Source organism: Prionailurus bengalensis, chromosome E1 (genome assembly GCF_016509475.1).
Source record: "Prionailurus bengalensis isolate Pbe53 chromosome E1, Fcat_Pben_1.1_paternal_pri, whole genome shotgun sequence".
In the NCBI taxonomy this organism is placed as follows: domain Eukaryota; kingdom Metazoa; phylum Chordata; class Mammalia; order Carnivora; family Felidae; genus Prionailurus; species Prionailurus bengalensis.
The window spans coordinates 39,450,564-39,469,318 of record NC_057347.1 but is presented as its reverse complement, the minus strand read 5'-3'; the positions used below and the strand labels follow the sequence as shown (position 1 = coordinate 39,469,318).

General features: G+C 42.2%; 1 protein-coding gene and 1 long non-coding RNA gene across 3 annotated transcripts in view; one reads left to right on the top strand and one right to left on the bottom strand.

The window, feature by feature from the left end:
* The window catches only part of LOC122485537, a 149,750-nt gene that overhangs the window by 37,469 nt on the left and 93,526 nt on the right, over window positions 1–18,755 (bottom strand). The gene's annotated exons all lie outside the window — the stretch shown is intronic.
* KRT23 (keratin 23) lies at window positions 1,994–18,407 on the top strand. Its single transcript, XM_043584397.1, has 8 exons — window positions 1,994–2,492; window positions 9,189–9,271; window positions 10,386–10,542; window positions 11,599–11,760; window positions 11,848–11,970; window positions 14,926–15,146; window positions 16,576–16,607; window positions 18,019–18,407. The coding sequence occupies exons 1-8, from the start codon at window positions 2,097–2,099 to the stop codon at window positions 18,111–18,113; spliced, it is 1,269 nt and encodes a 422-aa protein (XP_043440332.1). The 5' UTR covers window positions 1,994–2,096; the 3' UTR covers window positions 18,114–18,407.

The following is an 18,755-nucleotide window of genomic DNA, read 5'->3' as shown; positions in this document are numbered from 1 at the left end:
CAGATCTATGAACCGTGAGATCATGACCTGAACTGAAGTCGGATGCTTAACTCCTGAGCCACCCAGGTGCCACTTTCCTTTAGTCTTGGAAATTCCAGAAGAATTTTGTAAGGTTTTGTTTCCAGAGTGGACAAGCAGAGCTAGTGTGCTTTAGGTAATTTTATTAGTATTTAGGAATGAGGTTGCCTTTACGGCTCTCACCCCTGGGAGAGGCTTCTTCCTACTATCTGGTTTTACAACTCACACTCCCAAAAGGGGCAGGAGGTGATGACATCAGAAGACCAGAATTAAAATCCTAACTCTAAAAAGTTCATCCCTGAGCTAACACACATTTATGAAATGCCTAGAAGCCAGACTCCGGCGCTTGAAAGATGGAAGACATAATCCCAGCTTTCGAGAAGCCTGCAGTCCCAGAGGAGTGCAGAGTTACATGATGAGTGAAGAACGGGGTGGAGTCAGGGAGGTGGCTGGGCCAGAGCAGGGGCTCCCGGCTTCCACAGTGGGGCGGGGATCCTAAACTCTCTGCCCCTCTGGAAGATCTTAAGACCAGAAGAGGTGGTTTCTTCATGGGTGGGGCACCCAACCCATGCAGGAAAATTCAGAAAACAATTGTGGAAAAAGATAACCCTCGAACTATGTCTGGAAGTCAGGGGAGCTGTTACAGGCAGTAAGGCAGTGAGTATGCAAGCACAGACCAAGGCAGTGACACCCACAAATTCATGTGCACGTGCAATACATTGCACATGCAAATCAGCTCTCAATCACTGACCTCCATGAGCCCGTGATTCTTTATCTGGGGACAATAACCCTTGTGTGGCTACATCAAGAGCTGTTGCTCGCGTTAAATAAACACCACCAAAGGGCTGTGTAAACTGGGAAGTCCCATTATCACCATGATGATGGGACTCTGTCAAGATTCAACTCAAGGATGACACTGCTATGTGGTGGAAAGAATCCCACCCTGGCTTTGCCACTAACCCACGATCTATCCTCTGCCACACCCCGGTCTCAGTTTTCTTCATCAGCAAGTCAGTGGTTTGGATGGAGCTACACTAAAGTCCCTTCCAATGTTGCCATTTTATTTCAAAGTCCCCTTTAAATTGCTAGCAATTATCACATGGCTCCCCGCCCCCAGACTATCTCTTTATTCATTCTTAACCTTTACCTTGGCAGACGAAGCATAAGATTCATCAAGCACATTAGACAACCCCTGGCATATTTCCTGTTTTTCTCCATCCCCCCTGCAGGTCACGGACACACGGAACCCAGGCTTTTCAGGGCTCAGTTGGGACACGGCTGCTGGCCAGTTAACAAAGGCTGCATTTCTCCCAGGGGCCAAGGAAGTCCGGTGTAGGCCCGGTTGTTTGGATTTGAGGTGTGCTGGGGATGAAAGGCACCCTGGGAGCGGAAGGCTCGGTCATTCATTCATTAATTATAATTGACGGTTTGTTCTTAAGAATGATCCTTTGAAATTACTTTCCATCAAACAGTGACTGCCACAAAGGCATCAGATATTCAGAACATTCTCCATTTCCTCAGCACAAGTATTTTCATTCTAGGACCTGAGATTCTGATCTGGCTCTTCCTTTGGGAGTCTCTCCCACCCTCGCTTTAGAGGTGGGGTTTATTTACTTGGGGCTGGCGGAGAGGGCATGTGTGTCAGTGTGATTAATGTCTCCCTTTTAAAAGGAAATCTATACTACACCAAATAACCTTTTTGTAGACTTCAGTCTGACCGTTTTCAGATAAGTGGACAATAGAAAAATTCCACGGAAAGGCTAGAAAAACACCTGAGACTAGTACCCACCTAATGTTGTGGGCCACACCTCTGGGTTACAACTGGAAGGGAGAAGCAAACTGGTATATTGATGTGGCTCTAAACAACAACAATGTGTGTGAAGGCCCAGGGGCATTTCGGGATTGACCAAGAGGAAACACATGTTGCACAATGATACGATCTTGTTGGTACAGTTGTCAGAGAAGGGAACTCCCACAGCAAAGGGCATAAAACCATCCGGAGCAGTCTGGGGCGGCTCAGTTCTGCAGCGCCAGGGAGCGGAGCAGAGCCCAGCCCTGCACCAAACACAGATGGGACCATGATCTCCAGCCACAACTTTAGCCAGACCCTCTCAGGCTCCTTCCATGGCACAGGAGGCAGCTGGGGCCAGCTGGGGAGCTTCCCTCGGGCTCCCAGTGTCCATGGGGGTGCCGGGGGCGTCCGCGTCTCCCTTTCCTTCAGCTCGCCAAGCTGCCTGCCTCCTGGAGGGTCTTGGGGATCCAGAAGAGGCAATTCCCTCCCAGGCAGGAATGGGAAGGAGATGATGCAGAACCTCAATGACCGCCTGGCCTCCTACCTGGAGAAGGTACGTGCCCTGGAGGAGGCCAACGAGCAGCTCGAGAGTCGCATCCTGAAGTGGCATGAGCAGAGAGATCCTGGCAGTAAGCAAAATTACTCCCAGTATGAGGAAAACATCAGCCACCTGCAGGAGCAGGTAAGATCCTGGGTGACCCTGGAACTCGAGAAAGGCTGCGTTTCCAGAGAGCCGTGGGAGGAGAAATAGGTACAAAAGACGATTTCCAGGAATATGGCAAAACAGCTTAAAGTCATTGTGAACAAAGGTATTTGAGGATATTTTCTTACTATCCCTTTTGGACCCGGGAAACTCTGTTCTGTATATTTCATCTTCTATACACAAATTATGCAGAGAATCCAAAAAAATGCCAAAAGGCAACCAGCTACTGTCCAGTATCAGTTATGATCCAGCAATGTTATAGTAATGATAAGGGCTGGTATCATCCTTCACGCTCAGTGCACAAGGCACAGGACAGCATTTACTTTCTCACTACATCAGTTCTGTTGCACCACAAAAGTCCTGGTGACAGAGTGATGACCCACAGAAAGAAAAGCTGAGTTACATTATTTTGGAGATCACACCTAAAAGCTGTCACTTCACTAGCCGGTACATTATTCTGACATCCCTGGATATTTCCTCTTGCGAGCTGCTAAAAGCTCTGAGTCCTTATTGCTTACAGTTCTGAAAAGGGCATATTGCTTGAAAAACAAGAATAATTAATTACCCAATTAATTTATGTTTATTATATTCATAATAAAAATATGTATATTGGAAAGGAAAAAAGAAAAATAAGAATAAAATGAGCATAATTTTTGGAATCTTACAGTAGGATGGGTAATGGAGACTTCTTTAAAAAGAATTCAATCAGACATTTAAAAAGCTAGGCTTGGGGCACCTGGGTGGCTCAGTCGGTTGGGCATCTGACTTCGGCTCAGGTCATGATCTCGCGGTCCGTGAGTTCGAGCCCCGCGTCGGGCTCTGTGCTGACAGCTCAGGGCCTGGAGCCTGCTTCAGATTCTGTGTCTCCCTCTCTCTGAACCTCCCCCGTTCATGCTCTGTCTCTCTCTGTCTCAAAAATAAATAAATGTTAAAAAAAAATTTTTTTTTAAATAAAAAGCTAGGCTTATACCTTCTGGGATGTCTCATAACATTGGTTAGAAGTAGAGGGAATCCAGTTACCTCATAAGATTTTAAGTGGATTTTTTTTTTTTTTTGAGAGAGAGACAGAGAGAGCACAAGTGTGGGAGGGGCAGAGAGAGGGGGAGAGAGGGAGAATCCCAAGCAGGCTCCACATTGCCAGCACAGAGCCCGACATAGGGCTCAAACCCACAAAACCGTGAGATCATGACCTGAACTGAAACCAACAGACGTTTAACCGATTGAGCCACCCAGGTATCCCATAAGATAATTTTTTAAAGCTATATAACTTCCCTCTTATGTAAAGCAGTCCCAGAAAATTCCCCAAAAGATCATAATTTAGCACATCCTAGAAAGGGCATCAAGGTTTCCAATATTATTCAGTGTTATTTTTCAACCTTTGGTCATCCTTACTTGAATGTAAGAAAGACCAATCAAGATAATATAAATCTGTCCTCATAATGAACCCTAATTATTGAATAATCAACCTAATAACTGACTGTGTAATTACCTTAACTATATAGTACATGGTTGTCTTTAGAAAAAAAACAAGGTGACTCAACAAACCTCATCACATATTTTTTTTTAACTAATAAAAGCTGCTTTGGTTTTAGAATGGAGAATATAGAAGATTTTTGCAAATGGACAGTTGAGAACATAACTCCCAAAAGAAATGTGAGTTCAGACCTAGTCAAATAATTCACCGATAGTAGAGAGGAGGAGGGAACAGGAAAGAGGGAGGAAAACACGTATTGAGTGCTTATTATTTGCCAGCCGCCGTGTTGGATATTTTAATACACATATCAGCACTATCTGAGAGCTCTCTGCACTGATGGAAACATTCGATAGTACCTGATTCAATTCTTACAATGACGCTGTAAAAAGACTGAGGCTCGGAGTGGTGAAGCAGACACGAAAAGCCACCAGCGAGAGGCAGAGGTCGAGTTCTAACCCAGATCTGTTTCTAATGGCCTCACAGTTTCCATACAGCATGGTGCTCACCTTGCCTATGTAATACAAAAATGGTACTGCTTGTTAATAAAGATAATGCATTACAATGGCATTGTTAATCATACAACACATTTCATACACATTATCTCATTTTGTGAAGCAGGTATTTTCACCCCCAATTTATAGATGAGGAGACTGAGACTGCGTGGTTGCCCAAATTCTTTGGAACAGGATTGAGAAAAGGAGCAGGTGGCTTGCCCACTCTCCAGGTGGCCCAGGATCCTGGGTTCTGACTTTGAAATTCTGGGTTACAAATTAAATTCAGGTTTGAATTCCACTCTTTTCTGGATTTCTTACTTCAGTTGTATTTTTTTCGTGTTTGAAGAAAACAACTCTTTGACGTTGAGGTTGTTCTATCTGTCCCAATCTCCCCTGATTGCAGGCGAGAAAAGACAGACCCAAAGATACAACAACCCACAACAACCAGGGGCTGACCCCTTCCCAGGCCTTGATGAAATGCTATCAATAGATATGGTACTCTTCCCGTCCCCACCTCAGGGGTCTTAAATGTTAGTCAAAAAGTCTTTCAGAGGTGCCTGGGTGGCTCAGTCGGTTAAGCATCTGACTTCAGCTCAGGTCATGATCTTACCACTCGTGAGTTCGATCCCTGTGTCGGGCTCTGTGCTGACAGCTCAGAGCCTGGAGCCTGCTTCAGGTTCTGTGCCTTTCTCCCTCTCTGCCCCTCCCCCACTTGTGCTCTGTCTCTCTGTCTCTCTCAAAAATAAACACTAAAAACAATTTTTTAAAAAAGTCTTTTAAAAATGAACTCAAAAATTAATCCAACCCTCTTGAAACACCAAGTCAGATACAGCCATAAGGATATGTGTATTTTAGAAAGGCTCTCAATACTACTCTATTTGGTACTGTGGTTTACAATCAAAAATTCTATTTTCCTCTTCCTGGGACGAGATTACACACCCTGGAGCAGCAATGCTGTATTAATACACCAACTAGATCCTTTTAAAAGAATGAACTCAGAGCCTTGGGGGAGGATCCAGGTGATTAACTACAACCCACAATGCAAAACCTACGCTTCACATATTATTTCTCAATCCGTCCTCATCATCCATTCATCACCGTGAAGGATGTCTCAGAAAGAGTGGATGTATCATAAAATTGCATCAAGTAAGCCTGAACTGGGGAAGTGTTTTTGATATTTAAATGTGCTCTATGGAAGGAAAAATAAGATAAAAACAGAGAGGTAGGCAAACCATAAGAGACTCTTAAATACAGAGAACAAACTGAGGGTTGCTGGAGGGCTATTGGGTGAGGGGTGGGGGGTGGGCTCAATGGTGGATGGGCATTGAGGAGAGCACTTGCTGAGATGAGCACCGGGTTTCATATGCAAGCGATGAATCACTGGGTTCAACTCCTGAAACCAATACTACACTGTATGTTAACTAACTTGAATTTAAATAAATACATTTAAACAAACAAACAAATAAATAAACAAGCAAGCTCTAGATCAAGTGCACTTCAGAAGTCACCATTCATGTACTCTGAGAAGGATGCTGGCTGGGGGAATCAGACTCTTGATGTGGGGGGTTGCAACAGATAAAGCATCAGTTTAACCCAGAAAAGCCAAATAAGCCCCCAGACAGCATTTTGGATTTTCTGATTCCATGAGGGGGAATAGTGTTTGGTTTCTCTGGATGTCTCTGATGATCCTGTCACCTCAGTAACCAGGGTCCCCAGGCCCTTGTGGATGGAGCTGCTTTTCATTTCCTATGAGCTTAGATAGCATAGCACAAGGAGTAAAGAGCCTGGAAGGAAAAGCATTGATTGGTATGAGAGTCCCTAAGCAGCACTTAACAGAGGGGAGACCAGGAAATATCTACAGAATCCTTCTTTGGAGCAAAGGAAGTAGTCAGAGTACCACTTGAAATCCACTGGAAGAAAGAAGTTGGGCAAGGCAGGAGCCTGGCTATCTCCCACCACAAACAACAGAACTTTGGGGATGCATCTCAAAACATACAGAACCTGGCCTTTATCCAGCACAGACATTGGCTCTAGTTACGAAAGTGCCAACTTTTTTCTTTCTTTCTTTCCTTTTTAACTATATTCCTTATGCTGTACCTTTCATCCCCATGACTTATTTATTTTACAACTGGAAGTCTGTATCTCTTAATCCCATTTGCCTACTTCACCCACTCCCCTCCGCCCCTCCTCTGGAAACCACCAGTTGGTTCCCTGCATTTACGAGTCCATTTCTGTTTGTTTTCTTTATTCTTTATTTCTTTATTTATTGTCTTTTAGATTCCCTATGTAAGTGAAATCATACGGTATTTGACTTCTTATTTCTAAGGTATTTTTCTGTCTGACTTATTTCACCTAGCATATATCCTCTAGGTCCACCCATGTCATCACAGAGGATATCATTCTTTTTATTGTTCAGTAGCATTCCATTGTATATATCTAGCACATCTTCTGTATCCATTCATCTATTGATGGACACTTACGTTGGTTCTCGGCTATTATAAATAATGCTGCAATGAACACGGAGGTGCATACATCTTTTCAAATTAGTGTTTTTTTGTTTTATTTTTTTCAGGTAAATATCCAGAAGTGGAATTACTGGGTCATATGGCATTTCTATTTCTAATTTTTGAGGAACCTCCATACTGTTTTCCACTGTGTCTATACTAATTTACATTCCCACTCACAGTGCACGAAGGTTCCCTTTTCCCCACATCCGCTCCAACACTTATTATATCTTGTCTTTTTGATGCTAGCCAATTCTGACTGGTGTGAGGTATTATCTTAATGTGGTTTTGATTTGCGTTTCCCTGATGATGAGTGATGTAGAGCATTTTTTCGTGTGTCTATTGGCCATCTAGATGTCTTCTCAAAAGCTCTTTCATAAAAAAAAAAAATTAAACACTTCAAATTTTTCTAAATTAATTTACTTTCAACTAATTTTTCAGTGTCTACAGTATGCCCAGAATATGCTAAGTATGTCATGACATTATTTTATTTAATCGCTTCCAATCTAATCCTCATGACTCTTTGATAAAGTGGCTACTATGATTATTATTGCCATTTTATGGATGAAGAAACTGATACTTGGCAAGCTCACTCAGCTAGCAGGTGATAGGGCGGGACCCCAGGCCCTGCTTTTTGAGTTCCAGACTCAGGAGTGTTATCACCACCTCTGAATCTTGCTATTGTGCATTCATGATGCCAAACTCCAAGCAACCAGTGGAGCTTTGAATAGGATCAGATTTTTTAAAGGTGTCTTTGTATTGAGGTATGACTTTATCCTAAGGAAATCTTTTCTAAATAAAGGAATTATCTGTTTAAATACGATGGGAATGTCACATAATTTTCTGTCTCCAACTACATCACAGAAGTTTAGAGCTAGGACCTCTAAGGTCAACTGGTTCTAGTACAAACTCCTTATTTAACAGACAATGAAACTGAAACCCAAGGGACAGTGTGACTGGCCTGAGTTCATGCCAATGGTGAGTAATAGGAAGTTAAAAGAAAACCTCCAGTTCCTAGTTCAGCACAATACTTGGTACAAAAGTAGTATTATACTTTTGACATTGAGACATCGTCTCCCCAATTTTCCTAAAGATGGTGACATACATCAAATGTGCAATACTTCCCCAGTCACCACTACCTAGAAGAATTTACAAATCATACACGTACACACAACTGCTCCGGTAGGAACTTTCAACAGCAGTTTTTATTTAATGTTAAAAAGTATATGAACATCTAGTGAAAGTCTTAACTAGAGGCCTTAACACAGCTGAAGTTTATTAAGCTGCTAAAAAGTTATTTCAGTCAATATTTTAATAGATACAATTGGGGCATTCTCATCATAGAAGAGCTTACAAATACGTATGCATACCTAAAAGTTATGGGCATGGCTATCACCACTTTGGACAAAAAATAATTGTGGCATGTGATGACTATTACAAAATTCATTTAAAATTAGTTTGACAAACATATGCCAGTGATAATTTTGGTACTTCGCTCAGTGATCTGAAACATGAATGCTACCACGAGGAAGAATTATGTTCATCTAAAATAACTAATGCACTTTAAGGGAGCCAACCTAATATTCACAATAAGGCAGGATTGGAACTTAAACCTCTTTTAACATCTTCAGATGTGGATGAGCTGAAACAAAACACTAAAGGTATGTTTGCAGCACTAGTAAGTTAGAAGGCACTTTGAAGTGACTCTTCTTCCCTTTCCAATGTCATTTTTCCAACAGCGGCCTCAATTTTAGCCTCTCAAACTCAGTGTAAAAAAAGACAGTGAAGGGGCTGTGGGCCATATTCTTACTTTAAAATCATTCTGATGCTTTGTACCTCATAAGTGTTCAGTATTTATTGATTTAATTATTTGTTGTTCCAATGCCAGAAAAAGAAATCATCTATGCTAACAAATCATATACCCAGAAAGTACAGGGTGGAAACGCACCTCTCCCATGGGAGGTGTCTGATTTAAAAGCCTCTTTTTTTTTTTTTAATTTATTTTGAGAGAGAGAGAGAGAGACAGAGTGAGCAGGGGAGGGGCAGAGAGAGAGGGAGAGAGAATCCCAAGCAGGCTCTGTGTGGGACTCGAACTCATGAACTGTGAAATCATGACTGGAGCCGAAATCAAGAGCCAGATGCTTAACCAACCGAGCCACCCAGGAGCCCCTGACTTAAATGACTCTTGATGCATGTTTTCCAGATCATGGATGGCAAGCAGACCAACGCTCAGATCACTCTTCTCATTGACAATGCCAGGATGGCAGTGGATGACTTCGGCCTCAAGTAAGTTCCTTCTTCACTGTATTGTGGGGAATTGTCATTTGCTGTTTTTGTTTTGTTTTGTTTTGTTTTGGGGGTTCATCTTGTTTTTGTTTTCTAAAGGAATTAACTTATCTCACCATTAGCCACGTGTAATATCTTTAAAAGAGAATTAAAAAGGCATAATAACAAATACTTGAATGGACCCTACTTTAAACAAACTAGATATAAAATACACTTTTGGGCATGGGGAAATTTGAATATGAACCAAGAATTAGACGATGTTAAAGAGCTATTATTAGCTCTGCAGGTGTGATAATGTTATGCTTATTTAGAAAACTTTTGTTTTCATTTTTTTTTCTTATTTTAATTCCAGTATAGTTAACATGCAGCTTTACATTAGTTTGGGTGTACAATATAGTGGTTCAATACTTCCATACGTCACCCAGTGCTCATCACAACAGGTGTCTTCCTTAATCCCCATTACCTATTTCCCCCATTCCCCACCCCAATCCCCTCTGGTGACCATCAACGTGTTCTCCATAGTTAAGAGTCTGCTCATCACTTAGATAACATTTAGCTTCATTCTTAATGAAAATTCTTGTTTTAAAAAGATGTATTCCTGGGACACCTGTGGGCTCAGTCAGTTAAGCATCTGACTTTGACTTAGGTCATGATCTCATGGTTCATGTGTTCAAGCCCCATGTTGGGCTCTGTGCTGACAGCTCAGAGCCTGGAGCCTGCTTCGGGTTCTGTGTCTACCTCTCTCTCTGTTCCTCCCCCACTCGTGCTCTCTCTCTCTCTCAGAAATAAACATTAAAAATTTTTTTTAAATGTATTCCTAAGTATTTAGAGGTGAAATGTCATAATGCCTATAGGTTAAAATACAAAATAGAGTATAGACGAAGCAAATTGTTAAGAGTTACTAAATCTAATTGATGGGTATATGGCTGTTTATTATTTCATCTTCTCTAATTAAAAAACAAATAAACAAACAAACATTGAGTCACCATCACAGAAAAACCTGCATGAAACAGACATATGAGGGATAAGAGATTCACCTCTAAATGAAGGTGAATCCTTACAAGGCCGTGGCCTTCCAACGACAGGTGTATTCTTCTCTTCCTTCCAACCAAAGGTATGAAAATGAACACTCCTTCAAGAAAGATTTGGAAATTGAAGTTGAAGGTCTCCGAAAGACCTTGGATGATCTGACCATTGTCACAACAGATCTGGAACAGGAGGTTGAGGGGATGAGGAAAGAGCTCATTCTCATGAAGAAGCGCCATGAACAGGTAGGACTCCCTAGGAGCTCCTGGTAACCAGCACAGCTCTTAATCTGCACGTTCAGATGACTTAATAGCCACAGAAAAACCTACCATCTGAATGCTAGTCCTAGTATAGAAACATCTAATTTTTCCAGCTTCAAGGTTGTCTATGCAGTGTCAGATCCAATAGCCAAAATAAAATCACAATTGATGATAAATCAGCCAATAATTTTGCTAATATACAATGATTATCCAGACTTGTTTGTTAGTATGATACCGTAAGAATAAATGCGTGAGGTTGAACTTCCTTCATTGACCCAAAGTACAGCAAATTGGGGGACAGTAGAATGAAGAGAATCTGCCACTGACCAAGGTAAATAAAACTAGTGACAAAAACGAAGAATCTTAATTTCCAGAACCATGTAACTAACTTTGAAGAGGTTACATTCCATCTAAAGCCCCTGAGACTCTGATGCAATATGAGGAGAGCAATCCCCGTTTTAGGCAAACAAAATTGCTTATGAACATCAAAGGGCCTCAATTATGAAGAGCTGGTGAGACAATGACTTAATTAAACTTTTCCTACGGTTTCTTGGTTTTCATGATATCCTATGGGTGTCAACCCTATGGAATCATAATACGTGGCCAAGACGTTAAAAGTCTTTATACCTTTTGGCTTTGGGTTGCTAAACTGCTTCCCCAAAGCAGTAGCCTACAAACTGAAATGTTCAACTGTTGAATTGTGCCATCATTTCACCCACGAATGTGTGCTGAAGAGTATTTTATGTGCTACAGAAGCAGAATTCTTTGCGAAACATTTTCAACCAGGGATTAAGTCAGTAATCACAGAGGCCATTTGATTACCTATCTAGTGTTATTTTTTATTTTATGGAGTTATAATAGAAAAAAGAATATATGTTTTGTCATCAACAAATAATACCTGAGAAGCCAAACCAAACCAATAAAAGAATAACAACCACATAAGCTGAATTTTTAAAAGATCTGTTAACTGCTGCCAATCAACACACTTCTGGCCTTCTGATTCTCACAGCCGATTCATTTTTTTTTTCTGTTATTAAACAGGAAATGATAGAACGTCATGTGCCAAATGACTTCAAGGTCAATGTGAAGGTGGATGCAACTCCAGGAGATGATCTAATTAAGATCCTGGAGGATATGAGAGAGGAATATGAGTTTATAATAAAGAAGAAGCATCAAGAGTTGGACACTTGGTATAAAGAGCAGGTAAAGAAAAGGGGCTCAGACTTCCCAAAGGTTCCATTTCCATGTGGTCCCAATGCCAATGCCTCTGCCCTTTGCTTGGTCTCGCAGTCAGCAGCCATGGCGCAAGAAGTGGCCAGTCCAGCAGCTGTGCCAAGTAGCCAAAGTGACATCCATGAGCTGAAGCGCACTTTCCAGGCCCTGGAGATTGACCTGCAGGCGCAGTGCCACAGGGTGAGTCTGAGGAAAATCCTGGGTCAGGTCCCGCCTCTTCAACAGAACCTCTCGTGACCTCTCTCCTGGGCTCATCTCCCGAACTCCCTTGGGACATCTCTCACTTCCCATTTTCCATCCAAATTGCTCATGATGAGCATGATAATGAGAGCTATCATTTACCGCCGTGTCCACAATGTGCCACATGGTACGTCAGGGGGTTCATTATGTTAAGTGTCATCAAACCTCACATTAACCTTTCCAGGCAGGTCTTTGTGTTCTCATTTTAGAGATGAGAAAACAAAAGTTCCAAACAGTTAAGTAAATTGGCCAAGGTCACATAGATAGTAAGTGGCCAGTGGTGAAGCCACCTGGTATTTGGGGGCAGGTGCGGGGGTCTAGGAGGCCCTCATAATCTCTACCAGCCCTCTCCCCGCTCGGCAACCAGGCTGCCCCCTGAAACCCCAATAAAAAGAAATCCTGGTGCCAAAATGAATTGGTGGCAAATCCAGGCCTGGCTCACTCCGAAGTACCACTCTGTTCATTATGTATATGTCTTATCACCCAGTGAACTATAAATTCTTATATACAAATCATTTCTAGAATTTTCGTGGTTTTTAGTAAAATGCTTTGTGTCAAGTGTCACAAGCACTCAAGATTCATTAAATAAAATCTATCATTTGATTACCTTTGTAGCCTATCCAAATCTTCTGATCATTCATCAATATCATTTCCAAGGGCTACTCTGCCCTTGGTCTTGAGGAGAAATCACTGGTTTATTCTGTTGCAGATGCACATGGTAAATTACTGTTATGTTTTAGGAATAAGTGACGGTAAACAGACATTTAAAATGTACACTGTCAAGGTAATAATAATGAGCAAAGAAATAATTACAGTGTTTTATAGTTTTCAAAACATTTAGACATGCAGTATTTTGCAACAACCCTGTGAAGTCAGCAAAACATTTATATCGATTTTCATTCATTCTACCATCTGCTACTGTTCTGAGTGCTGAGGATTCTACAATAAGGGAGTTGACACTCTAGTGGGGATGACAGTCAATAAAGGCACAGATCATCAAAATATGTAGTATGTGAGATGGCAAAAAGTGCTGCCAATAAATAAAGCATGGCAGGGCGAGGTCAGGCATTCTGGAGTGCAGGACTGCCATTTTAAACAAGGTGCTCAGGAAAGGTTTCACTGTTAAGGCGACAGTTGAAGTGGTAAGAAGGCGCATCGTGTGGCAATAGAGAGGGGGGTTCCAGGGGGAGAGAACAGTAACTGCGAAAGCCATGATGTACAGGTGCGTGGGTCGGGTTGGAGGGTCAGTAGGGAAGCCAATGTGGCTGTAGTAAATGAACAAAGGGAAGAAAAAAGGAGGAGAGAGGAGGGAAGGGAAGGGGAGGCCATTGGGGTAACAGTGGAGTCAGACTGCGCAGCCTTCACCCTCAGAGGGAGGTCAAGAGGAATTTAGAACAGCAGATATGGACAATTCTTCAAGGAGCTTTGCTATAGGCGAAGGGGAGCAGAGAAATCGGATGACAGCTGAAGGCAGATAAGGAGTCAAGAGAACAATTTTAAGATGGGAGAAATTACTCTATTTGACAGATGGGAAGAAGCCGGTAGAGAGGAAAATACAGGTGATGCAAGACAGCGGGCAACGGCTGAAATGACTGGAGAACAGACAGCTCATGCCAGGTACCAGGAGGGGAGTGAGAACCTGGTACCAGGGGGGCACTGAGAACCTGGAAGCAGATTCACATATGTGGGCGGAAATAATGGTGGGAGCCTGTGGGAATCCTCTCCTGACGGCTTTCGTTTCCGTAACAACATAGGAAGTGAGGCCCTGGGCTGAGAGACAGGAGAGGGAAGGCAGCAGCCCTTTGGGAGAACAGGAGAGGGAGGGGAGCAGAGCAGGCGGCATGAAGGGCCCCCCTGAAAGTTAGCAGCTGTGATAAAGTGACAGCATCCAGCAGAGTCAGAGATTTCTCCTGAAGATTAAAGTTCTGCGCTCCAGAAAAGCGGGTGGTAAATCCAAACAGAGCAGGGATTTAAGTCAGTTCTCTGTATCCTAGAGCAGCAACTTCAATGTGCAGCTTTTAAAATTTCCTCAAAAATGACAACCTGTTACCATTGTCATCATCAATAAGCATGGTTTGGGACTATGGTTGCCAGACTGACCAAAATTAAAATACAGGACATCCCATTAAATATGAATTTAGGGGGCACCTGGGTGGCTCAGTCGGTTGGTTGAGTGTCCAGCTTTAGCTCAGGTCATGATCTCGCGGTTCATGAGTTCAAGCTCCACATGCAGCTCACTGCTGTCAGCCTGTCAGCGCAGAGCCCTCTTCGGATCCTCTGTCCCCCTCTCTCTGCCCCTCCCTGACTTGCACTCTCCCAAAAATAAAAAACAAAAAATTTGAATTTTGGATACGCAGCACAGTTTTGTTTTTTTTTAGTGTAAGTATATCCCATGCAATATTGAGGCAATTTTTAGGATATACATGTACTAAAAAATTACTCGTCGCTCGTCTGAAATTCAAATATAACGAGGTGCCCCCTATTTTATCTGGCACCCCTACTTGAAACCCTTCTCTGAAGACACAAAGAGACAGGGGTCCCAGTTGCTATTTCCCCAGGAGGTTTAGATTAGGCCAGAGATAAAATGGGCATATGCTCAATCGCAAAAGAGCAGCGCATACAGTAAACGCTACAGGAATGCGGCAAAGTTGCCAAGAGCTCCCTGACACAAAGAAATGCCCATAAAATGGGCTTCAGAAGTCCTGACTCTAGTCCACTCCTCACTGCCCAAGCCCCAACCCTGGGAGTCAGCCAGCTGCCCACCTTTGCACCCCCGGCAGCCACCAAGACACCTAGCAGAGTGGTCGGTGTGTTCTAACTACTCAACCAGTACACGTTGTTCAATCTATCAAGCCATCGGTCAGTTAGTACAAGAAACCTCGTTTCCTCTTTCAGAAATCTGCTTTAGAGAACATGCTGTCAGAGACCCAGTCCCGGTACTCCTGCCAGCTCCGGGACATGCAATACGTCATCTCCCACTATGAGGATGAACTGACACAGCTACGCCATGACCTGGAGCGGCAGAACAATGAATACAAGGTCCTCCTGGGCATCAAGACCCACCTGGAGAAGGAAATCGCCACCTACCAGCAGCTCCTGGAGGGAGAGAGCGAGGGGTAAGGCAAAGGCCGGCTGGGGAGGAGGACGAAAAGGGCACTGAGTTTCTGTGTGTGCATTCATATACCTCATACCTGTTATGCCTGTTAGCGAGCATCACTCCAGAGAAAGAAAGGTTTGTGATGAATTTCTTCTGGATATTTAACATCAGGTTGTATTTAAGTAGCATATGTCAATCAATCAGCTATTACTCCCAAGACACTAAGATTTAAGGTCCATCATTAAAATTAATATATTAAGATCTCTAGAAAGAAACAACTAAGGGGGCAACTGGGTGGCTCAGTAAGCTAAGCATCTGACTCATGATTTTGGCTCAGATCATGATCTCATGGTTCATGAGATCGAGCCCCTCATGGGGCTCTGTGCTGACTGCAGAGTCCGCTTGGGATTCTTTCTTCCTCTCTCTCTGTCCCTCCCTCTCTCTGTCTCTCTCGCTCTTACTCTCTCTCAAAATAAATAAACTTAGAAAGAAAAAAAAGAAACAACTAGGAAGGCTTGACTATAGTGTTTCCCACTGGAAATGTATACAATTTTGGTTCTGGAAAAAAAAAAAAAAAGGAAGGTTGGTGGAATATTTTAACCTGACAGCAGGAAAAGATTCACAAGAGATTGAGAAGTCTAGATTCTTCAATCCAGTATTTCCAACCAATTTAGGAAATGACAATAATTGTTCAGAAAAAAAAAGGGCACATACATTCTATGACCCAAGAGAAAGGATGAGAAATTTTTTTAATGTTTATTTATTAATTTTGAGAGAGAGAGAGAGAGCACGAATAGGGGAGGGACAGAGAGAGAGAGGGAAAGAGAGAATCCCAAGCAGATTCTACAGTGTCAGCACAGAGTCCAACACAGGGCTTGAACTCATGAACTGTGAGATCATGACCTGAGCCGAAATCAGGAGTTGGACACTTAACTAACTGAGCCACCCAGGAGTCCCAGAAAAATTTTTAAATACATAAATAGGGGGGCCCAGCTGGCTCTGTCGGTAAAGCATGTGGCTCTTGATCTCGGGGTCATAAGTTCGAGCCCCACTCTGGATATAGAGATTGCTTAAGTAAACTCCAAAAAATAAAATAAATAAAAATACATAGGCCAAATCTTGAACAGTCTGAAAAACAGTTCGAAGCTTCAAACCCAGACCCTGGAAAGGATCTCAGTCGAGGCAAATCCTGCAGCCAACTGAAATGATGGAGGTGGTTTGATAGACTTGTCTTGACCCTAGGGTCCATGTGAGGCCATACTCACTTTCTTCTGGATCCAGGAAGGTTTGCCCATGAACTCATGGCCTTGAGATTACAGAGCTTGGACAATTATCCTCATTAAAGAGCTATGAATTTATAGGCAGGCAAAGGAAATTAGTTCACCTTGAGGAGTTTTTATGATTGTTGCTAACGCTAAAATGAGCTGTAACTCTTATCATTTTTATAGGACGATGGAAGAATCAAAGTCAAGTGTGAAAGGTAAAAAAAAAAGTCTTTTCATCATTTGAATTTTCTTTTTAAAAATTAATCAGCATGTTTATTAATTCTATAGTTAGTAGTCATAATCTTTACTGTACTCCCAAATATCTTGTGTTCAATTTTTATTTTACTCCCAAATGTCCAGGAATTTTTGAATGAACTTAAAGTAGATAACAGGAAAACAGGGATCTGTCAGTATTGTCTTCAATAACATATATGCAAGGTCTCTGCCAGCAATAAAGTAGATAGCAATGATCATTCACATTATTACATCTCTGTTAAGCTATGGAGTCTGTTTACTAAACTCCTAGGAAATTAAGAGAAAATGATTTCACATAATTTCCCAAACTATATTCTGTAGAACACTAGTGTTCTGTGAAACTTGTTGCATATTATGAAAGATGTGTTCCATGGACAGAAATGGTTGGGAATACCGTATACCACTATCCTCTTAATGAACAGCCATGCATTTCAGTAAGTTAAACATGGAACAGATACTGCTGTGGGGAAGAAAATAGGAAAGAGAAAGAAACAACAAAAGTTTTACTTGGCTTAACTCAGTGTTGCCAAATATCTTTGACCTGGGAACACTATTTTCTCAGATTGCCTGTAACATCTCACAGAACAGTTCTAAGAAGCCCCCATCTGGGACGAGCAGCACTTTTCTGATCAGTTTGTGGTAAAAGTGTTCTAAGGTCTTAGAGATTCAGAGAGTCAGGGTTCTGGGCACCATCATGGGCAGCTTGTGTAACTGCTACCTCTTTGCAAGATATTGACAGATGGTCCTTAAGCCTCTCCTTACCATGTCCAGGGACAGGGAACTCATTACTTGATGGAGTGGCACAATCTATTGTTGGAGAGGTTTGATTTTTAACAAAGGTCTCCCCACGTCTCTATGAATTTCAAGTCTTCCCTTTGGTCTAGAATCAGTTTCCTGCCGTGTCAACAAAGCACATGTTCAAATAAATCATAAGTTTGAAAACAGTGGGCATGATAAACAGCCCTGGCTTCTCATCCATCCCTCATGCTTTCTAGATCTTTAAATGAGGGGCTCAGAATGGCATTTAATGCGCTGTTAGCTCATAGAATCTGTGGTACAAGTGGAACAAAAGCAGGAAGACCTCCTCCAGGATGTGTAGTCGGGGACTAGATTCTGTATCAGTCATGCCTAGGATGAAGGTCTTGGCCCCTAGAAGATGACACAATTCACACACCCTTGTTTCCTGGAGGGTGAGATGAAAAACCTTCCTTGGTGAGATCTCTTCCCCCTAGCAGAACCTGCCATATTGCTCAGAGATTATGTTGGAAGGGATGGAGAAGTTTCAGGTACTAAGAGCAGGGAAATAAAAATAAGTATTTCAGATGGTGGCAGGAGCATGATAGTGACCTCTTCATTGCCTTTTCCCTTCAGCATCTGCAGCTCCAAAGATCAAGGCCATCACACAGGAGAGCATCAACGGAAGAATAATTCTTTCTCAAGTGAATGAGATCCAAAAGTATGCATAAAGCCAAAAAAAGTTTCTGCCTATTGTAAGAGCTACTTTTCCCCAATAGAAATCTTTGCCCAGACATGATGGGTGAGTCCTAAGAGGTATCCTTGGAGTTTTCAATCTCAGAAACTTTTTCCCCCTCTGGAACAATGTCACCAGACATTCCATAACAACCTTAATATACTGCTGCACTTTCTGAATCACAGTATGAGTTCATGAGCATAAAGGTCTACTTTACTACTACAGTCTTCAGATTGCCATCACTGTGTATCTGTTTTGTAGCCAATAAAACTTTACACCTGGTGCATCATGTCTTTGTTTATGTAACATCATATTTATGTCATTGTTATATCAATGTCTCATCCTAACAAGGGATTCTCTGGGCATTGTCCATCAAAGAAAGAAAAGCTTAATGCTTTGAACATGTCTGCAGCAGCCAAACACTGGGCAGAATTGTTACCTTGCAGATATGCAACCAAGGGAAAGATGTGGCTCATGAGGCTCTCCACACCTCTGCCAGCAGAAGGGGGAAAACAGAGAAAGGGAGGCCTAAGAAAGCCTCGCTGAGAATGTAAGATGACCAAACGGTATTCTGTCTCACATACAGGCATACCTACATAACCTTAAGGGCCTAAAAGAAAGTTAAAGCTAGAAAAGG

Bases quoted from the DNA above. Each gene is read 5' to 3' on its own strand.
- KRT23 (XM_043584397.1), top strand. From the start codon at position 2,097: ATGATCTCCAGCCACAACTTTAGCCAGACCCTCTCAGGCTCCTTCCAT. The intron at 10,543-11,598 runs GTAGGACTCCCT...GTTATTAAACAG, and splicing joins TGAAGAAGCGCCATGAACAG to GAAATGATAGAACGTCATGT. The intron at 15,147-16,575 runs GTAAGGCAAAGG...TCATTTTTATAG, and splicing joins CTGGAGGGAGAGAGCGAGGG to GACGATGGAAGAATCAAAGT.